The sequence below is a fragment of the Lemur catta genome, chromosome 1, assembly GCF_020740605.2.
Source record: "Lemur catta isolate mLemCat1 chromosome 1, mLemCat1.pri, whole genome shotgun sequence".
NCBI lineage: Eukaryota > Metazoa > Chordata > Mammalia > Primates > Lemuridae > Lemur > Lemur catta.
Window position 1 is genome coordinate 215,107,941 of NC_059128.1, and position 16,684 is coordinate 215,124,624.

General features: G+C 33.8%; 1 protein-coding gene across 2 annotated transcripts in view; it reads left to right on the plus strand.

Moving 5' to 3' along the window:
* Positions 1–14,129, plus strand: part of CCDC50 (coiled-coil domain containing 50) — a 72,844-nt gene extending 58,715 nt beyond the window's left edge. For both annotated transcript variants that reach the window (XM_045539932.1, XM_045539935.1), the window contains 5 exons: positions 294–338; positions 446–550; positions 2,331–2,410; positions 6,469–6,575; positions 7,959–14,129. In XM_045539932.1, coding sequence (XP_045395888.1) covers positions 294–338; positions 446–550; positions 2,331–2,410; positions 6,469–6,575; positions 7,959–7,978 — 357 coding nt within the window. In that variant the 3' untranslated portion in view covers positions 7,979–14,129. The remainder of the gene's footprint in view (positions 1–293; positions 339–445; positions 551–2,330; positions 2,411–6,468; positions 6,576–7,958) is intronic.
* Positions 14,130–16,684: the final 2,555 nt, after the last annotated feature.

Genomic DNA, 16,684 nt, shown 5'->3' on the forward strand with positions numbered 1-16,684 from the left:
GAGTGGAAAAATCAAGACAATGGGAATAGAGTATCTAGTTTTATTTATTAAGTAAGCATTAACAACAGAACTCATATCGCTCTCTCTCCATGATTAAGTTCTAATAATTCTCTAAGACCCTGCTGTAGAATTTATAAAAAGAGCCCCTGCTCTGGCTGATGCAAGTATACCAACTCATTATCAACTTCAAGAATGTTAATCACAACTAGTTTTAAATACTGGTTTATCTTCTATAAGATTTTTTTAAATGGACAACATGAATTCCAATTTTTTTTTATTTTTTTGTACCACAGGCTACCCAGGTGGACGTGAGAGCAGCTCAAGTAGCCCAGGATGAGGTAAGTTTCATGTTAGTTAAAGAGTTTAGCTTGTATTCTTCAGAAATATCCCAGTATTTTTCTACCTACAACTTTGCAATTAATGATAATGACTGGATTTTGTTTAGGAAATCGCTCGACTTCTGATGGCTGAAGAAAAGAAAGCTTACAAGAAAGCCAAGGAGAGGGAGAAATCATCTTTGGACAAAAGAAAGCATGACCCTGAGTGGAAGGTAAGGTGTGTTTTTTGTTGTTGTTGTTTTTAATTAGAAATAAAAAGGGGACTCTGCTTTTAGGGTAAGCTCTGCAAACATATTTAGGATATGTAAATTATCTGTACTGCATGTGAATCTGATTTGTAAAAGTTTATCATTATGCAAAATTATTGAATTCTTGAAAATATGTAAAAAGTTACTGTTAAGATTGAAAAACTCATTCTGTTCATTTTAAGACCAACTGAGATGCAAATGCTTCTGGTCATGAATGATCTTAGTTTTCACATCCATTACTTAGATTATGGAAGAATGTAACATTTTCACATGCTTTCAGATTTGCCAGTGACCTTCTCTTCCTCTGTCTACTTTCTCTTTGTGCTTGCATTATTCTTCAGCCCTGTCATGCACCTGTTTCTTTTTCCTTTGACATAACTTCATCTATGACAGACTAACAGATACATACTTATCACCAGCAATCATTGCTTATGACACAGTGCAAGAACTATCTAGTGTGAGCTTAGACTGTTATTTTATCTCTTATTAATCAGAAATAGTTGACAAAGTGAGAAGTGACTGCAGTTCATTCTGCTGTAAAGTAATCTGATTAATCTGATTGTTGTAGGTAGTTGCAAGTTCAGTAGAGTTTACTCATTAGTGATTGTGTGCAAGGCATCACCCTGGACCTATATGGAAACACAGATATTTTTTCCTGATAAGAGTATAAAATGTAGATAGGAAGACAACTAACAAATAGAAGGTCAAGCTGAGTGTAAGAACACCAGAGGAAGAGGAAGAAAATTCATACAGTACAGACTTTTTAGAGAGGGAGTTTGCACTAGGCCTGGAAAGATGCAACCATAGATGTGTATCTATGATGCACTTGATGTTTAGCACTGTTTTCTCTGGAATAAATTCCTCCCTTGGTGTCTTGGTCCCACCTCACAGTCTCAGTAATGGCTGTGAGGAAAAAGATGTAAAAATCACGCCAATAGTATTGCTGTATTTTTTCCTATTGTTCAGTTACCCAGGTGTTAGTCTAAAAACAAAAGTATTATTTCCATGTTGTGTGTATCTAGAGCTTCCCCTTTTCCCCTCTTAGTAACTCAAGGTTTTTCCTTACATATTTTCATTTTAGTCAAAGATTCCCAAATACTTCTGTTACATAAATTAAGCCACATATAATTGCCCAGGAGTTACTCAGATTCTTAATCAGGAAAGGGTAGGTATTTTAAGTATTATAAATCAGGAAAGTCAGAGGGCAGTGGCCACATTTCTATCAAGTGTCATGACTTCTGTGATTTCCACATTTTATAATTGGTGCTGGGACAATTCTTCTCCTCCGAAAGTTGACCTGAACTTGCCTTAGTTTGCTGACTGAAAATCATTAGCCCTAAGTCAGGTGTGCAAGAATAAGTTTGCAAGAGACAAACCTAAATTCCATAGTTTCTGTTTGTGTGTGTGCACCATTCTTATCAGTTGCCATGCAGCTATTACGTTAATAATTAGTGATCAAGCATGCCCATGTGGGAGAGCATGTTTGTATGTGTTTAGCCTACTGATCTGGCTGCTCTGACAGCCTCCAGCATACCTTTATAGTTATAATTTTTTACTTCTGAATGGCCATATATAAAAATATTTTATGTTGCTCAGCTAAATGTAAGTAACCTGAAATTACTAAAGGAGAGCTTGGCATGGTATACATATTTTCTAAACCTAATTTTCCCCTTTGTTTGTTTGGTGTTTCTGTATTGTGTGTGTGTTTCTTTTTTTTCTTTTTTTTTTTTTTCCCTGTACATAGCCCAAAACACCTAAATCAGCACACTCAAAGTCAAAAGAAAGTGATGAACCTCACCGTTCTAAGAATGACAGGCCAGCACGGTAAGATGACACCTGAAAAGGAGAGTGAGGAAGTTGACTTCGGGGTGAGTAAGGAGATGTCAGTTGCCTAAGAAGAGTATGTGTTCTTTGGAGAGGAGATCCAAAAATCTACAATTGTGAGGTGGTGTCAAGTCTTGCAGGGTTATTTTCAACCTTTATTTCCAGTTGTAAATTAGGTTAAATAAGTCAAATCAGGGCATTTTACAAAAACTAGGGTATTAAGAAGGGATATATGTTTTGTTAGGACCCATTCTTATCTCTGCATTCATTAAATTTACGCTGTCAGCTAGGAAGGGATGAGATTGACCATTTTCCTAAATAAAATCTCAGGTTTTAAATTTTTACTGGGTTTCACGGTTATGCTGGTATGTGCATGACATTTACACATGCTCAAACTCATTTCTCTCTGAGTCTCAATGTCCTAGGCAAATATGTGAGTCATTGTAGACTATCTAAATTCCAGTATGTCAAATAGCTGTGGCTATGGTATATGCACTTTCTTACTTCTCTCAGGCAGGTATGGGTCATAGTTATGGATCAAGTGCTGTCTTTCTAGTTCAAGTTGTTAACATTTAAGTCTCCAGGGAAGCAACCTCTTTTTTACTTTATTGGTTTTTTTGCCTTTCAAAAGAAAATATGATTGGAATATGAAGAGAAAACATTAAAAATAAAAGAACAAAAGTAACACTAAATCTAAAATTTTGAAAACTTTGAATTATTAAAACCTGAATTTTGGTCCTGATTATTAATGTTTATTAACTTTTAAAATACAGGTTTTATTGCACTGAAAAATATACACTGTTGTCACTCATTGCCCACACTTAAGCTGCTAGACTTGTTTTCTTCAAGTGAATATATTTAGTGTCCTTAAAAAATCATCCTCTATTTTTAAACTCATGCTTTTAGAAGATAAATAATCTTCAGAAAATTATATCAGGTTTGTATTGCTCTGAGGACAATAGTAGTATAGTTTATCTAATTATATAAAATCTGTTCTTCTTGTAGCTTTTGGTTAAGCAATGCCAAACATTTTTTAAAGCACATTTTAGAACTGTATAGTTTAGTACATCCCCACAGTATCCAAGTAAAATAAGAAGCAGCTAATCTGTTCTCAGTAGGTAAATATGCCTGGATTATTATTCTTTTTTTAGTCAAATGCATTCAAATCGTCTTTAGGGTTATTTTATAATCTTCAAAGTCCTTGGCCTCTTTAGCATATTAATAATTTTGAAAGCAGATATGATAGAGCAGTCTGGGATGGCTATTTAAAAAGGTTTATTAAAGTTTGAAAACAAGTTTCTGGAATGTAATAGGTACTTCAGAAATATTTGGCATTTTGAAAGTATGAATAATTAAATGACCATGTATTAAAAGCGGCTGTTACAAATTAGTGTAAAGTGACTATGGCCAGTAGAATGGAAATCTTCTTTGACATTAGAGAAACATTTGTCTTTAAATATCATTTATAGAAAGATTATTTTGTATGGCAAAACAAAATGAGTAAGAATCTTATGAAACCTGTATTTCCATAGTTAAAAATTAAAGCTGGTATATTTTGGATATATAGATATCCGCACAGCTAATCTCCAAATATATGCTTTCTGGTTATAGTCTTTGGTTTCCTCCTTCACATTTAATCATGTGGAAAGGTTTAACTAGCTATCAGGACAGAGAGTGAGTTTCAAGGATTGAAAAACATGGAGCTTCCTAGGTCAAATGTTTATTACTTTAGTATAATAATAGTAGTAGTAGAGGAGAAACAAATTCTCATCAGAGCTGATTACATTGTCAAAAATTCAATTTCTTGGTCCATTACAAAATTTTCTACTGTCTAAGGAAATAGAGAACCAGTTAGCAATCTGGATAAATTCTAACTCTTTATAATTGGAAAAAGTTTCAAACCAAGTTCTAAATTGTTTTAACTACAGGAATTTATACTGGTAATACTACTTGATTTTTTATTTGCATTTTTTCCTTAGGAAAAGTTAAAGATTTTATAAATCTTGTTGAGTGCCTAGCACAGTCTTATGAATGTGAAATACCTTTTTATGTCCACTTACTGATCAAAATGCTTATTTTTTTAAATTTCAGAATATTACACGGATACAAATGTTTATCAAATATTTATTGGTACCCTAATAACTGTTTAGAACTAGGGTAAGCAGCAGTCAACAAGAATGAATTTTTTTTTCTTGGTTTCATGAAATATATAATTTCAACAAATAATTATCTAAATAACTTATGATTGTGTTAAATGCTATGGTTGAAAAAGTACAGGGTGTTATAAAAGCATAAGGAGGTCACCTGGTTTGGATATCTAGGCTATATCACTAACTTAAAGATACAAATTATTTCATGAGAACAGTAGGAAACAGGTAATCCTAATACAACAAAAACTATAAAAGAAATTACTGGTTAATAAGATTTTTCTAACTTAGAATATAAATACCCTTAACTTTGAAACAAATGTCTCCAGTGCAACAAAATAATTTGGTAGGACTCCCAGTAGCAATAAGCCAAGATTTGTTCTCTGTATAACCCAAAAACTGAACAGTACAATACATCAAGAGAACCGAGGGCATTCTGGATTGATTTGTTTATCCTTACATGGAGGTCCTAGAGAATTTGCTGACATCCTGTGCTCTGTTTGTAACTTTAGCATCCTTTTCCTTGCTGATTAGTTGATGGTGAGGCACTAATTATGAGTCCTACTCAGTTTTTGTCTCCCTGGGTTTAAAAAATTTTTTTTATTTCAGAATACTATAGGAGTACAAATGTTTTGGTTACGTAAGTTGCTTTTGTATCACTTGAGTAAGGTTAATAAAAGAGTAAAGAGTAGACTCTGCCACCCTGATTACCAACCCTGTTTTCTTGGGCCTAAGTCACTTCTTTAGCTACCTGTTTGTTTTGTGAAGCTAAATTCCTTAATCCTGGAGTGAGATTGATTTGTCTCAACCCTTCCTAGTAAGTCTTTTATTCCTTTTTTAAGGTAAATATTATAAATGTCAGTTAATGAAAGAAAAATACCATTTAATTTTTTAATATTTGTAAATAGTTCAAAGAGCAAAACAAGCAAGAAAAAATGCTACATTATTCACTACTCTCACATTATGTGTATAACAAATGCCTGAAAATATAAAAATATACATAAAAATATCAAATGGTATTTGAAAGTATAAGATATAGACACATATGTAAATACAAATACAGATGCATATATATACACACATATATAATCTTGCATACAGATGCTGTTGCTCCTGATAAAAATACACACTTATGTAGCAAAGCATAGTAGAGTAGTTAAGAATACTGGTTAAAATAAATCTTAACCTCATCTGATTCTATGCTTAAATGAAAAATACGAGTATGCCTTTGGGAAACCAAAAGAAGAATAGAGGTTTTACTCGTTGTCTTTAATGCCAAATCTTTGTAAAATTTTACATTAAGTAATTTAAAATAATAAAAAATTTGGTAAAAGTTACCTAATTTTGTTTTTTACGTTTTGTTTTCTTTGACATAAAAAGTAGCAAATGTATTACATAGAAAGTTGCATATGTATTAAGATCTACTTCGCCACCTAGTGGATAAAGGAACTTTGTTCATGAAATTTTATGTTTATTCTAGTTTCCTCCCTCCTTGCCTGTCTTCCTTTTTTCTGTTCCTTTTTTCTTTCCTTTCTTCCTTAACTTTATTACTTTCTTCTTTTTATTCTTTCTTTTCTTCCTCTTTGGTAAAACCTACCAAAATAAAGTATATTTCCTATTAATGGCAGCAGTCCTATCTCATTAATTTTTGTTTATTTAGCACAGTGCCTCATACATATCAGTTATTGAGAAAAATATTTTCTTAATTGAATTACATGCATAAAAACAAAGGAAGAGTAAGACAAAATAATTTATTCAGGCACATATAACTGTCCCGGAACTAAAGTGCAAATTCTAAAGCATTTGGCTTTTCATTTCTATAGAAAATGTTTTTACTGTACAATCCAATGAGAAGTGGAATTGTAGTAAACATTACTTAGAATATCTCTTTAAATTCTGGCTTCTTTTTAGGCCACCACCACCCACCATGACAGATGCTGAGGATTTGGATTACACCCATTATACAAACCAGCAGAGTTCCACACGTCATTTCTCAAAATCAGAGTCCTCTCACAAAGGTAAGGAAGAGTGTGTAAGGTCAAGTGTAGGGCCTCTTTTTATAAGCCCCTTGTGGTGGTGGAAAACTCAAATATCATCTTCTGATCACTAAAGTGGGAAAATATGTTATCTTCCTCTCAGCAGATCCTTATAGTGTTCTTCATTTATTAAAACACAAATAAAAAGGCAAAAACCAGAAAACAAAACACCTCAAAATGAATGCAAGATTTTCTGTGTATTTGCATTTTCCTCTAGAGAGAGTTCAGAGCTTCCATCCAAATCTTTACTAAAGGGTGATTTTTGACCTCTGTTTAGATCATAGGACAGCTTTTTCTATCCTTGCTCTTGCTTCCCATCCACCCATGACTCTATTAATTAGATGTAAAATATCCACACCTCCCACACAAAACTTTTATGTAAAAGAAAAATGGAGCAAAGAAAATGAGGAAAGAATATACATACCTAAATTGTACCAGCCTTTAAAGTAGAAGAAGTAGTTGGATGTATTTGCTCTTCCAAGGATATATTTACTTATGTGCATTTTTATGAAGTTGTAAAATGAAATAATAAAAAAGTAGTTTCTTATATTAATTTCCTTATCTATAAAATAGAGGCTATCTAAATAGAAAGTGTGAGAGGTGTGGATCATGTAAGATAAAATGTGTAAAAGAAGTTTGCAGATTATAATAGACTTTACAAATATATTAAGTCTTATTGTTTAATGGAGTTCATTTGTTGTAATGCTTTTTGAAGATTTCCTAGGTGATTTTTTTATTTCAAAAATATATAATTAAATAAAATTTTATTAGTTAAAATAAAAATAAAATTATTTCTTAGTATTTTTATTATCCAAATCTAATGATAGTCTCCCAAAATTTCTTTAAATTACCTTTTCTACTGTCATTAAAAAAATACCATTGCACAGGTGACACTCTCAACTAATTAAATTAGAGTCTGAGTGGGAATTGTCAGTCATTTCCATTTTTTAAAAAACTTCCCCCCCTTCTGACATTTATTCAATATTGAGAATAAGACAAAAGACATTATTTAAAAGATGGGGTGAGTTTATCAAAACAACCCACCCACCACAGTTTCCATCAGTTGGTGGCATTTTGGCCATCCCAGATTTATCTGTAAGTAGCTCATGTTTTTCTTTCATAAACAATACGTGCATCATTCTTGAGGGGATGCTTTACTGTCCTTCACATACATTTAATGTATGATATTAAAATAACACATTGATTCTGTATATAAATATTTTATCATCAAGAACAAAGAAAACAAAAACCACTTGAAATGCATAGAAATAAAGATGGATTATTTTGCCTGGGGAGGGATTAAAACTGTCAGGAGTTTCAAAGATGTTTCTTTAATTTTGTTTCCTTTTTTCTTCTCCTCCCCAGGTTTTCATTATAAGCAGTAAAAATCTAGGAATCTGCTTCAAAAATGGACTCACTGTAGTAAATATTACTGGATGATACAGAATGCATTCTACACTTATTTTTTCTTCTCATGTTTGTATTCCTAGGATTTATCCTCAAGTGTTTTTTGATCATGAATATTTTTAATTCATTTCATACATTTTGGTTATTTGTGATCACTTGGGCAGTGTAAGAAAATGTAGCTTCTGAATATTGGCCATCTCTATGCTGCCTATACTTCCTGGGATATAGTGTCTAAGAGCTCTGTACAATACCATCTTGTTAGGTATGGAGTATTAGTATCTAGGGACTAGGCTTTATTTAGCAGTTTGAATTTTATGGAGATGAATGTTCAAAGTAAAACATAATGTTTGGATACAATGCAGAATAAAAGAATATAAGAAATAGCTTTTCTGGTGCATTAGTATATGATATTTTTTGAAGGACAGAGCCTTTGCTTTTTGTACTCTTCAGGAAAAGAAAAGAATTACATCCATTAAGTATTAAAAAAAGAAACACTTGGAGCAGTTGAAATATGTTATTCCAACTGCATGGTCTGTAGAGATTTTGTGTATCCTTCTAAGCCTTTCTGGAGAAATTGGCCTAGATACCATTCTGTAACTTACTCTGCTTTTGCCTCTTCAGTAAGGCCTTCTGAGGCCTCTGGCCAATGGACCATTTATTAGTATTTATTGGCAAAAAAGGTGATTCTCTGAAATTTTAACTCAAATTTGTGCAAAGTCAACTGTAAATGAAAAATTTGTATCCCTTCTTTTGTTTTACATTTACTTGTAGAGCCAAGGGAAATGGAATTGGAAGGTGATTGCATAAGTAACGATGCCATCAGTCTCTCTGGCTATAGATTGAAGTTTTTCTCTTGCTTAACGTTCTAGCAGTGTTTGTTGGCAACTTCTCAATAATGTTTTGTTTAACCTGTCAATAATTAGATTAATTCAACATGAAGTTGCATTTGATAAAGTGGTTCTTTATTCAAGTATTTGGTTTTATACCTTTGTTAATGGGGATAGTATTCCTTTGTACAAGACCTTTAAACTTATCTTCAAGAAATTTAGAGTCTTTGTGTAGCTGCTAACCTCATGGAATTGTTTATTTTTCCATACTTCTTAGTTAACACATGGCAGTCAAGCTATACACACACACATATACATACACATACGTAATATATCTCTTTAGCTTGACTTGCTATTATTTTTCATTATATAAATCTGAAATTTTTGGCATTTCAATATGGTATTTGTTTAGGAAAGAATTATATAGGTCACTGGAGAAAAAGTTACTAATTTTTTTCCCACTGGGAATTGCCTTCTGTTTGCCTTATCTTTCCAGATAGTCTTTAAAGTTGGGCAATATTGAGGAAGCTCTTTAGAACAGTTTCTCAGAATAGATTTGGATTTCTCATTTTGAGAAAGATTTTTAGTTTCATAAACTTTTTGTATTGTAGGAAATTGAGTAAGAGTCATCTAAAGAGTTATGTTTTGGGTAAGTGATAATCTAGAAAGATAATCTCTATCCCTAAGGGATATAATCATTTTGGAGAAATGGAAGAAAGGAAAAATAACAGGATTTTATATAACTGTGATGAAATGAATAAAGAAAAATCTTCATTTAAATAGGGATAGGGAGACAAAATGGAGGTCCTGGCCTTAAGTCAAATTCCAGATAGTGGTTTCAATATTCAAAGCTTAGGCCTTATTGAATTGTAGCAATGCTGTATTTTTCTTAATCTGCCCTGTGATTTTGCTTCATGTTCTTAAACTTTTTCTTTATGGTAACTTTAAAAAAGAAACACATTATATTTTTATTTGATAATTAGAAAAATGGGCAACATCATTTGCCATATTTTTATTTTATAAATGTTTATTTTTCTATCTCATACAATGATCAGTTTTACTTTAAAAATTATGCATTTCTTCTGCCTCTCATGTATTTCATCCAATCATATTTATTATTGTAAAATGTTAATTGGAGATATTTCATTCAAAAAATGTCAAGCCACTTAACACATAACCAGAATGTTAATGTTTCGGCTGTCTTAGTGAGTGACCAAAAGTGGTATTTCCCTTGTGATATCAAATCAATATCTGTATTAAAAATTTGTTACTTTTTTTAGGTTTTTAGGAGATTAGAATTTTAAAATATTGTATCTTATTTTTTTGTAAAGCAAACATTTTTTTAAGAGTATCAGAGCAATTATTGCCCTATGAATAAGGAAATAGAAATCACACTCAACCAGTTAAATCCTCTTATTCTTTCTCATTCAAATAGTGTGATAATTATCTTTTGAGACTATAGAAGCAACTAACAACTGTATTTTAATGAACTGCCAGACACTCTTCACTGTGTTCTCTGCTCTGTCATTTTTACATTGATTTTGTATTATTGCTGCTGCTGGAACATGCGCAGTTTAATTTTTAGGCCCACAGCGTATTATGCTTTAATGTTTTGATGTACTAATACTTCTGGCCTTGGAAAACCTTTCTGTTCCTATATCTCTGTTCTTTGGAGACCAGGCCCCATTAACACCAGTATTGTTGTATAAGCACAATATATTATGGAGCTTTATTATAAAGGCTTATAAAAGAACATTGAGATTTTTAGAAAGTGACTTTTCGTACTATTGAATTACCATTTCTCAAGTGACTACAATAACCAGCAGCATACTAATGAACGGTTAAAAAAAAACCCATATGGTTTTTGATCATAGAGAAATATCTAAATTAGGAAAGGAAGATATGGATAGATGCTCTCAGGCAGAAAACCTTTTCAGAATGGCAGTGGCCACATGGATCTAGGTCAACATATTTGAAAATGTGTGACCTTGGTCCTTATTTTTACTGAATTCACTCTAGAATATTGTGAGCCCAGCCCATTTCCCCTTTTTCTTCCCTTCTTGGGCCTGAAGCTGAACTAGATGATGAATAATTTCATTGCTGACTGTTGTCCATCTCTTTTCCTCAAAGTCAGAACTTTTAAGTATAAAAAAAAATTAGTTTTTAACTGATAATTAATTTTCTTTAATACTGTCAAAACTTCTCTAAATTTTGTGTTGTGCCAAATTGGAAATACCTACTATAATATGGTGCATTGACTTTACCACTCAAGTGGTTAACATTTTAAAGCCTTGATTTTAAATGAATGTTGCCTTTGAAAAAAATCACTTTGGGGAATACCAAGATGGAGTCATTATTCAGTGATGATTTTCTTGAAAGATTACTGTGATGGTGGGCTGTAAGATCTTCAGCCTAATAAAGGAGTAAGACCCCTGTGACAGCTTTCTGAAGGACTGAGAACAGAATAGAGTTTGCAATCAAAGGCTTTTTCCCTTTTGGGAAGACAGTATTTGTGTAAGGAACATTAACATTGAATGGGAACATTGTTCAGGTAGATTTCACTGTACATAGTGTGCCATATTCTGATGACATAGGAATTTTAGAAATGATCACAAAAAGTGAAAACCTGTTCAGCAAAAAGAAAAACAGATTTTTTTACAGTACTTTCCCCATGACTTACTAGTCATAGAGAAGTGACTATATAAAATGACCCCATTTCTCCTCATTTCTGGTGGTGCCTGTGAGTCTTAAAGCCATATCTGCTTATCTTACTTAGTAAAAGAATACTTTATTCTTCTTAGCCCATGATAGGCAATATGGGCAGGTAGAAGCAAAATGGAGAATGTCCTGTTAATGCTGCATGGGGGACAATGTCATCCAAATCTTGGTGGAAGAATCTCTTTTATCCCTGGTAATATGTAATACTATTAAGGGGAAGAGTCAGAGGCTGTTGTTGCTCCTGGCCTTTAACAACTATCATTAGAAATGCTGAAATTTTATTCTAGAAAAGTCAAGAAAGAAAGGGTAAACTGGGAAAATCTCACTACTACAGAGTCACCTTTCTGATGAGACCTGCACTTTATGCCAGCAATGCCTGTGAGGAGCATTATTGCCTTAAATTAGCTTGACTCTGACCAAAGTCAGGGCACACTACTTCCTATCTGTGAACCACATTCAACTCTCCGTCGAGATACAAAATTCACAGATGATCCCCAAGCATTCTAGTCATCAGGAGCTTTGGACCTACTCTCCTGCTGAGCTGTGGCTGACCTGTAACATTGACAGGTATATCATTTTATTTCAAGTTGTCTGTCAACCTCTGAATAAGCAGTGGCATGACCAAAAAGACTGGTAGAAGGAGAGTGAGAACATCCTGGCCATATCCTTCATACCAGGTGATCACTTCCTGAATAATTGAGAGTTGACTGCCCTCCTTTTCTATGATAACTATGTAGAAGATTATTTCCAAAGGTTTTACTGTGCAGTGAAGACATTCAGATTATTTGTTTGTAAGAATTTCACCAACATTCTTACGTATTGAAATCCTTACCTTTAACAAAAAAAGGAGAAAACCAAACAAAATAGAGACATTTACTTGAAATGGGAGATTTGCTAATGTGAAGTGTTTCTGTTTTATTACTTTTAAGAGAAAGTTAACCAGGAAAACTTTTGCTATGGTAAGGAAGACATCAGAGTGGTTTTTAAAGATTCTATTGGTTGGCACAAACTAACACAGTTATGTTGATTTGTGGAAATAGATGGCCCTAAAACCATTCTCTTTCCCTTATATATGTGTGAACACTACCTAACAACATGTTCCTAATAGATTTAATATGCATTTGTATATTCTCAGTAAACTAGAAAATATTTTTCTCTTTTTTTAGTAATTTTTCATAGTGTAGGGAGCCAACACTCTGCTGGTTTCAACACTTCAGATAAGGGCAGAATGGATTGTGTAACTTAGTGCCCCATTATTCATTGCTGAGGTTCATATATAAAGAATAGAAGAATTGAAAGACAGGGTTTGAGTGACATTTCCTTCACAGAAAGAACAATGATTAAGAACAGTGAAGACAGTTGAAAGAATAGACTTAGGATACATTTTTGTTGCACTGAATTTCAGACTATACTTGCTAAAATAGTTTCTAGCTGTTAAATTTGGTGAGAGGGTTTTTGATGTCAGAATTTTTGTACTTCTGATTGAATTAGCTTGTGAAGTCCCCATAGACTATAACTTCAGCATTTGCTATAAATGGAAAGCCAAATACCCTTTCTCAGAAATAGCTATATTTTTCACCTGCTTCTTATAAGTAACCCAATGTTGATTTCATGAACTATTATAAATAATGAGAAGGGATAGTGGGGAGACAGCATATGAAAATGATGTTCCAAAATGAGAATTCTCTGTAATGGGGTTTCCCCAAAGAAGAATCCATACCAGCACATTGTATTTTGAAAAGGTGCTGAATTAAAAAGTATAATAGTTTGCTCATATAAATCAAGTTGCTCAGGAAATTTGAGGTGTTGCTGTCATTTGTCTTATAATTTGGAAAAGTGATCTCCTACACAGTGCCCAGGCACTTTCAGATTTTTTGGTAAATGCCTCTTTGACATTTGGAATGTGGATATGTTCATAAAACAAATGAGAGATTATCCCAAGTGCTCCTCATTTTATAGCCAAGCCCCAGAGGGAAAGGCAGCTTTCAAATAGTTATTTCATCGAACTGAACAGAGCCTTCATGGAATATAGTTGCCTGTATGAGGACAGAAAACAAAGAGGCCACCTCAGACCACATGCCTATCTAGAGATTAAGTGAAACTGTGAAGGATACTTTGTGGATGCCTTATAGGTGACCGGTAGTGGGTACTGGTGGGTATGTATGTACCCGTCTGGATTAGGCTGATGGAAACAGTCTTATTTTAATTCACCTTCATACAGCACAAGTTGTCCTTGTTCATGACCTCATTGAGGAAAATGAGAAACATGGTGCTGGTGACTTTCATATGTCTTGGGAGGTTGAGGTGGGCACCATCATTCAGTCACTCTCCAGTGCTCAAGCCTCCCTTAGATGCCAATTGTACACCTACATTAATTCATCTATGCAAGCTTGTGTTTTTATGGTTTAATTTTTACACCTTATGTCACATTTGATTTATTAAACATCAGGTCTAACATTGATATTATGAATAATTTTTAAACCAAAGTATTGTATAAGTCTATGTGCTTTGTTTTCCTGTATGGTTTGACCAAGGTAAACACCAGTCTTGTCCTTCTCTCTTAATAAAGTCATTCATTTGTTAAGTCAGGGGTCTCTGTCTCATGTTTTCTTTACTTCATTCAAGGACTTGGTAAGTTATGGTAACATTTGTTTTCTTCTTTCTTTCTTACATAATAACGCTAATATGTCTGTTTAATAACAGTAAAATTTCTTCTTATTCCGATTCTATCCATTTTCTGTAAACATGTATAACATGATACTGATGCCTAGTACATTGAAATTCTAAACAGAAACTCCCAAGTATGAATCAGAGAAGTAGGTTTGTTTTGTGTGTGGTATATGGTGGCTTAATTGATGTATTTGGGAGAAAAAAAACAGGTAAGTGGATGTTTGCACAGTAATCCTAATGGTTAGAGACTCCGTGAGTACAACTCAGTTTGTACTGTACCTGACACCTTGTAGACACTTAAATGGATTTTGAGAAAATGGATAATAAAATAGCCACCATGTAAAAACTGATTTTGCAGAAATTTAGCAGATAAGATAAAAACAAGATAGTATTTTCACTGTCCACTAAATTGATTTTTAAAGAGGACACCGTTTAGTTTCCCTGAAGGAGATTCTCTAGGTGTCAGTTTCCTCCCCGGCAAATATAATGGGACTCTAAATGATATGTGTAGTCACTGGAAGATCCTGAGGAGCACCAGTGATGTGCAGGTGCTATTATTTCATTTGAAGAAAGTTGGAGTGTTGATTTCAACCATTGATCTCTAGAAGATTCTAGATAAAGTTGTCAGTGAAAAAAAAAATACATGATCTGAAGCCAATTAAGTTACTTAAGTAATATAGCTCCCTTTAATCTGTGTTAGATGGTGCACAAGGTGATAGAGTGCTTTTTATGGACTATGACTGAGCCTGAGTGTTAGGTTCTGTCCACGTGGTGTGAAGTAGCACACTAGAAAGCCCCTCCTTAAAGGCAGCCAAGAGAACATTATCCACCTCCCACACCATAGAGAGTTGAAAAATATCTTGAAGAGGCTCAGGACTACAGAAAATCCTAGGGTTGTGGTTTCAAGAGAATTTTACCCCCATTTCAAAGGGCAAGAAGACAACTTGTTCACTCCCCTCATTAGATCCAGGTATCATGTTTAAATGAACAAATGCAAACAAGGGCTGCAACAAAAAGTACACTAAAGAAATCCACAGGAATAAGTCGTGGGTCCTAGTTCAGGTTTTGCTATGACCTTGCTTCAAGACCTTGGAATTCATTTATCCTCTGTACCTCAGTTCTGTCATCTGTGCAGTAAGCATTTCTTCAAGTTTAACATTCTAGGATTCCTTTTGTCAAGGGCTGCTGGGCTCTTTTAAGATGTTGCCCGGTGGAGAGTAGCCTCATGCACTACGGGAGGCCTGGAAAATCTCAAAGACTTCCCTAGCCATTCATCTGAAAGGGCTTAATCCTGATCTTGTGTTCTTGGCTGAACTATTCTGCTAATTCTGGCTCCACATCCAGCAGAATGTCATTAACTTGAATGTGTTTCTCTAACCAAAGTCTATCTCAATTTTTTTATCCCCAAGTTTCGCATTTGAGCCCCTTTCATCAAGTGGTCTTTGGATGTTCTTGTAAACTCTTGTACCTCCCACTAGTATACCTTGCTTTCCGTACTCCCAAGACACACTCACTTTTCTTACCAATTCCTGGGCCTAATTATGCAGATTTCATATTGGTCATGTGAATCATGACATGCCTTTAATTATACTTGCCACTCTTAATTACTTTGTGTGATTACTACCTTATCTTTGTCTTCACTAGCAGTGCTCTTAGCATTCATCTGAAGCCTTTCCTGCTGATCTGTTAACCTCATGCCCTCAAATTCCTGATCAATCCTTAGTGGTGCTCAGACAGAACTGGGGCAGGTGTGTGTGTGTGTCTGCAGGTAAATCTGTCATTACCTTTAAAGCGTGTATGTATGAATGATGATGGACTTTTTTGGCCTGGAGAGGACAGTACCAATTGTTGAATATCAATTTTTTGTCTTGTGTGTTCTTTTGGTGTCAAGTCTAAGACCTTTTTACCTAGCCCTAGATCCTGAAGATTTTCTTCTGTATGTTTTTCTAGAACTTCTAGAGTTTCACATTTAAGTCCTTATTCAGTTTGGATTTAATTTTTATATAAGGTGTAAGGTTCAGGGTGAGGTTTATTGCCAGTGTATAAAAATGACTGATTTTTATGTGTTGATCTTGTAACCTGCTACTTTGCTGAATTCACTTACTAACTTTAGTAGCTGTCTTGTGGATTCCATGGAATTTTCAATATGTAGGATCGTGTTATAGGCAAACAGAGATAGTTTTACCTCTTCCTTTCAAATTGAGAAGCCTTTTATTTATTTTTTATGTCTACGTGTTCTGTCTAGAACTTCCAGTGCAGTATTTGTATAACAGCAGAGAAAGTGGGCATCCTTGATTTGTTTCAATCTTAGGAAGAAAGCTTTCATTTTCCCACCATTGAATATCTTAACTGGGTTTTTTAGAAATGCTTTTTATCATTTCATGGATGTTCCCTTATATTCCTAGATTATTTTAATGGTTTCATCATGATTTTTGTTAAGTCCTTTTCTGCATTGATTGAGTTGGCCAT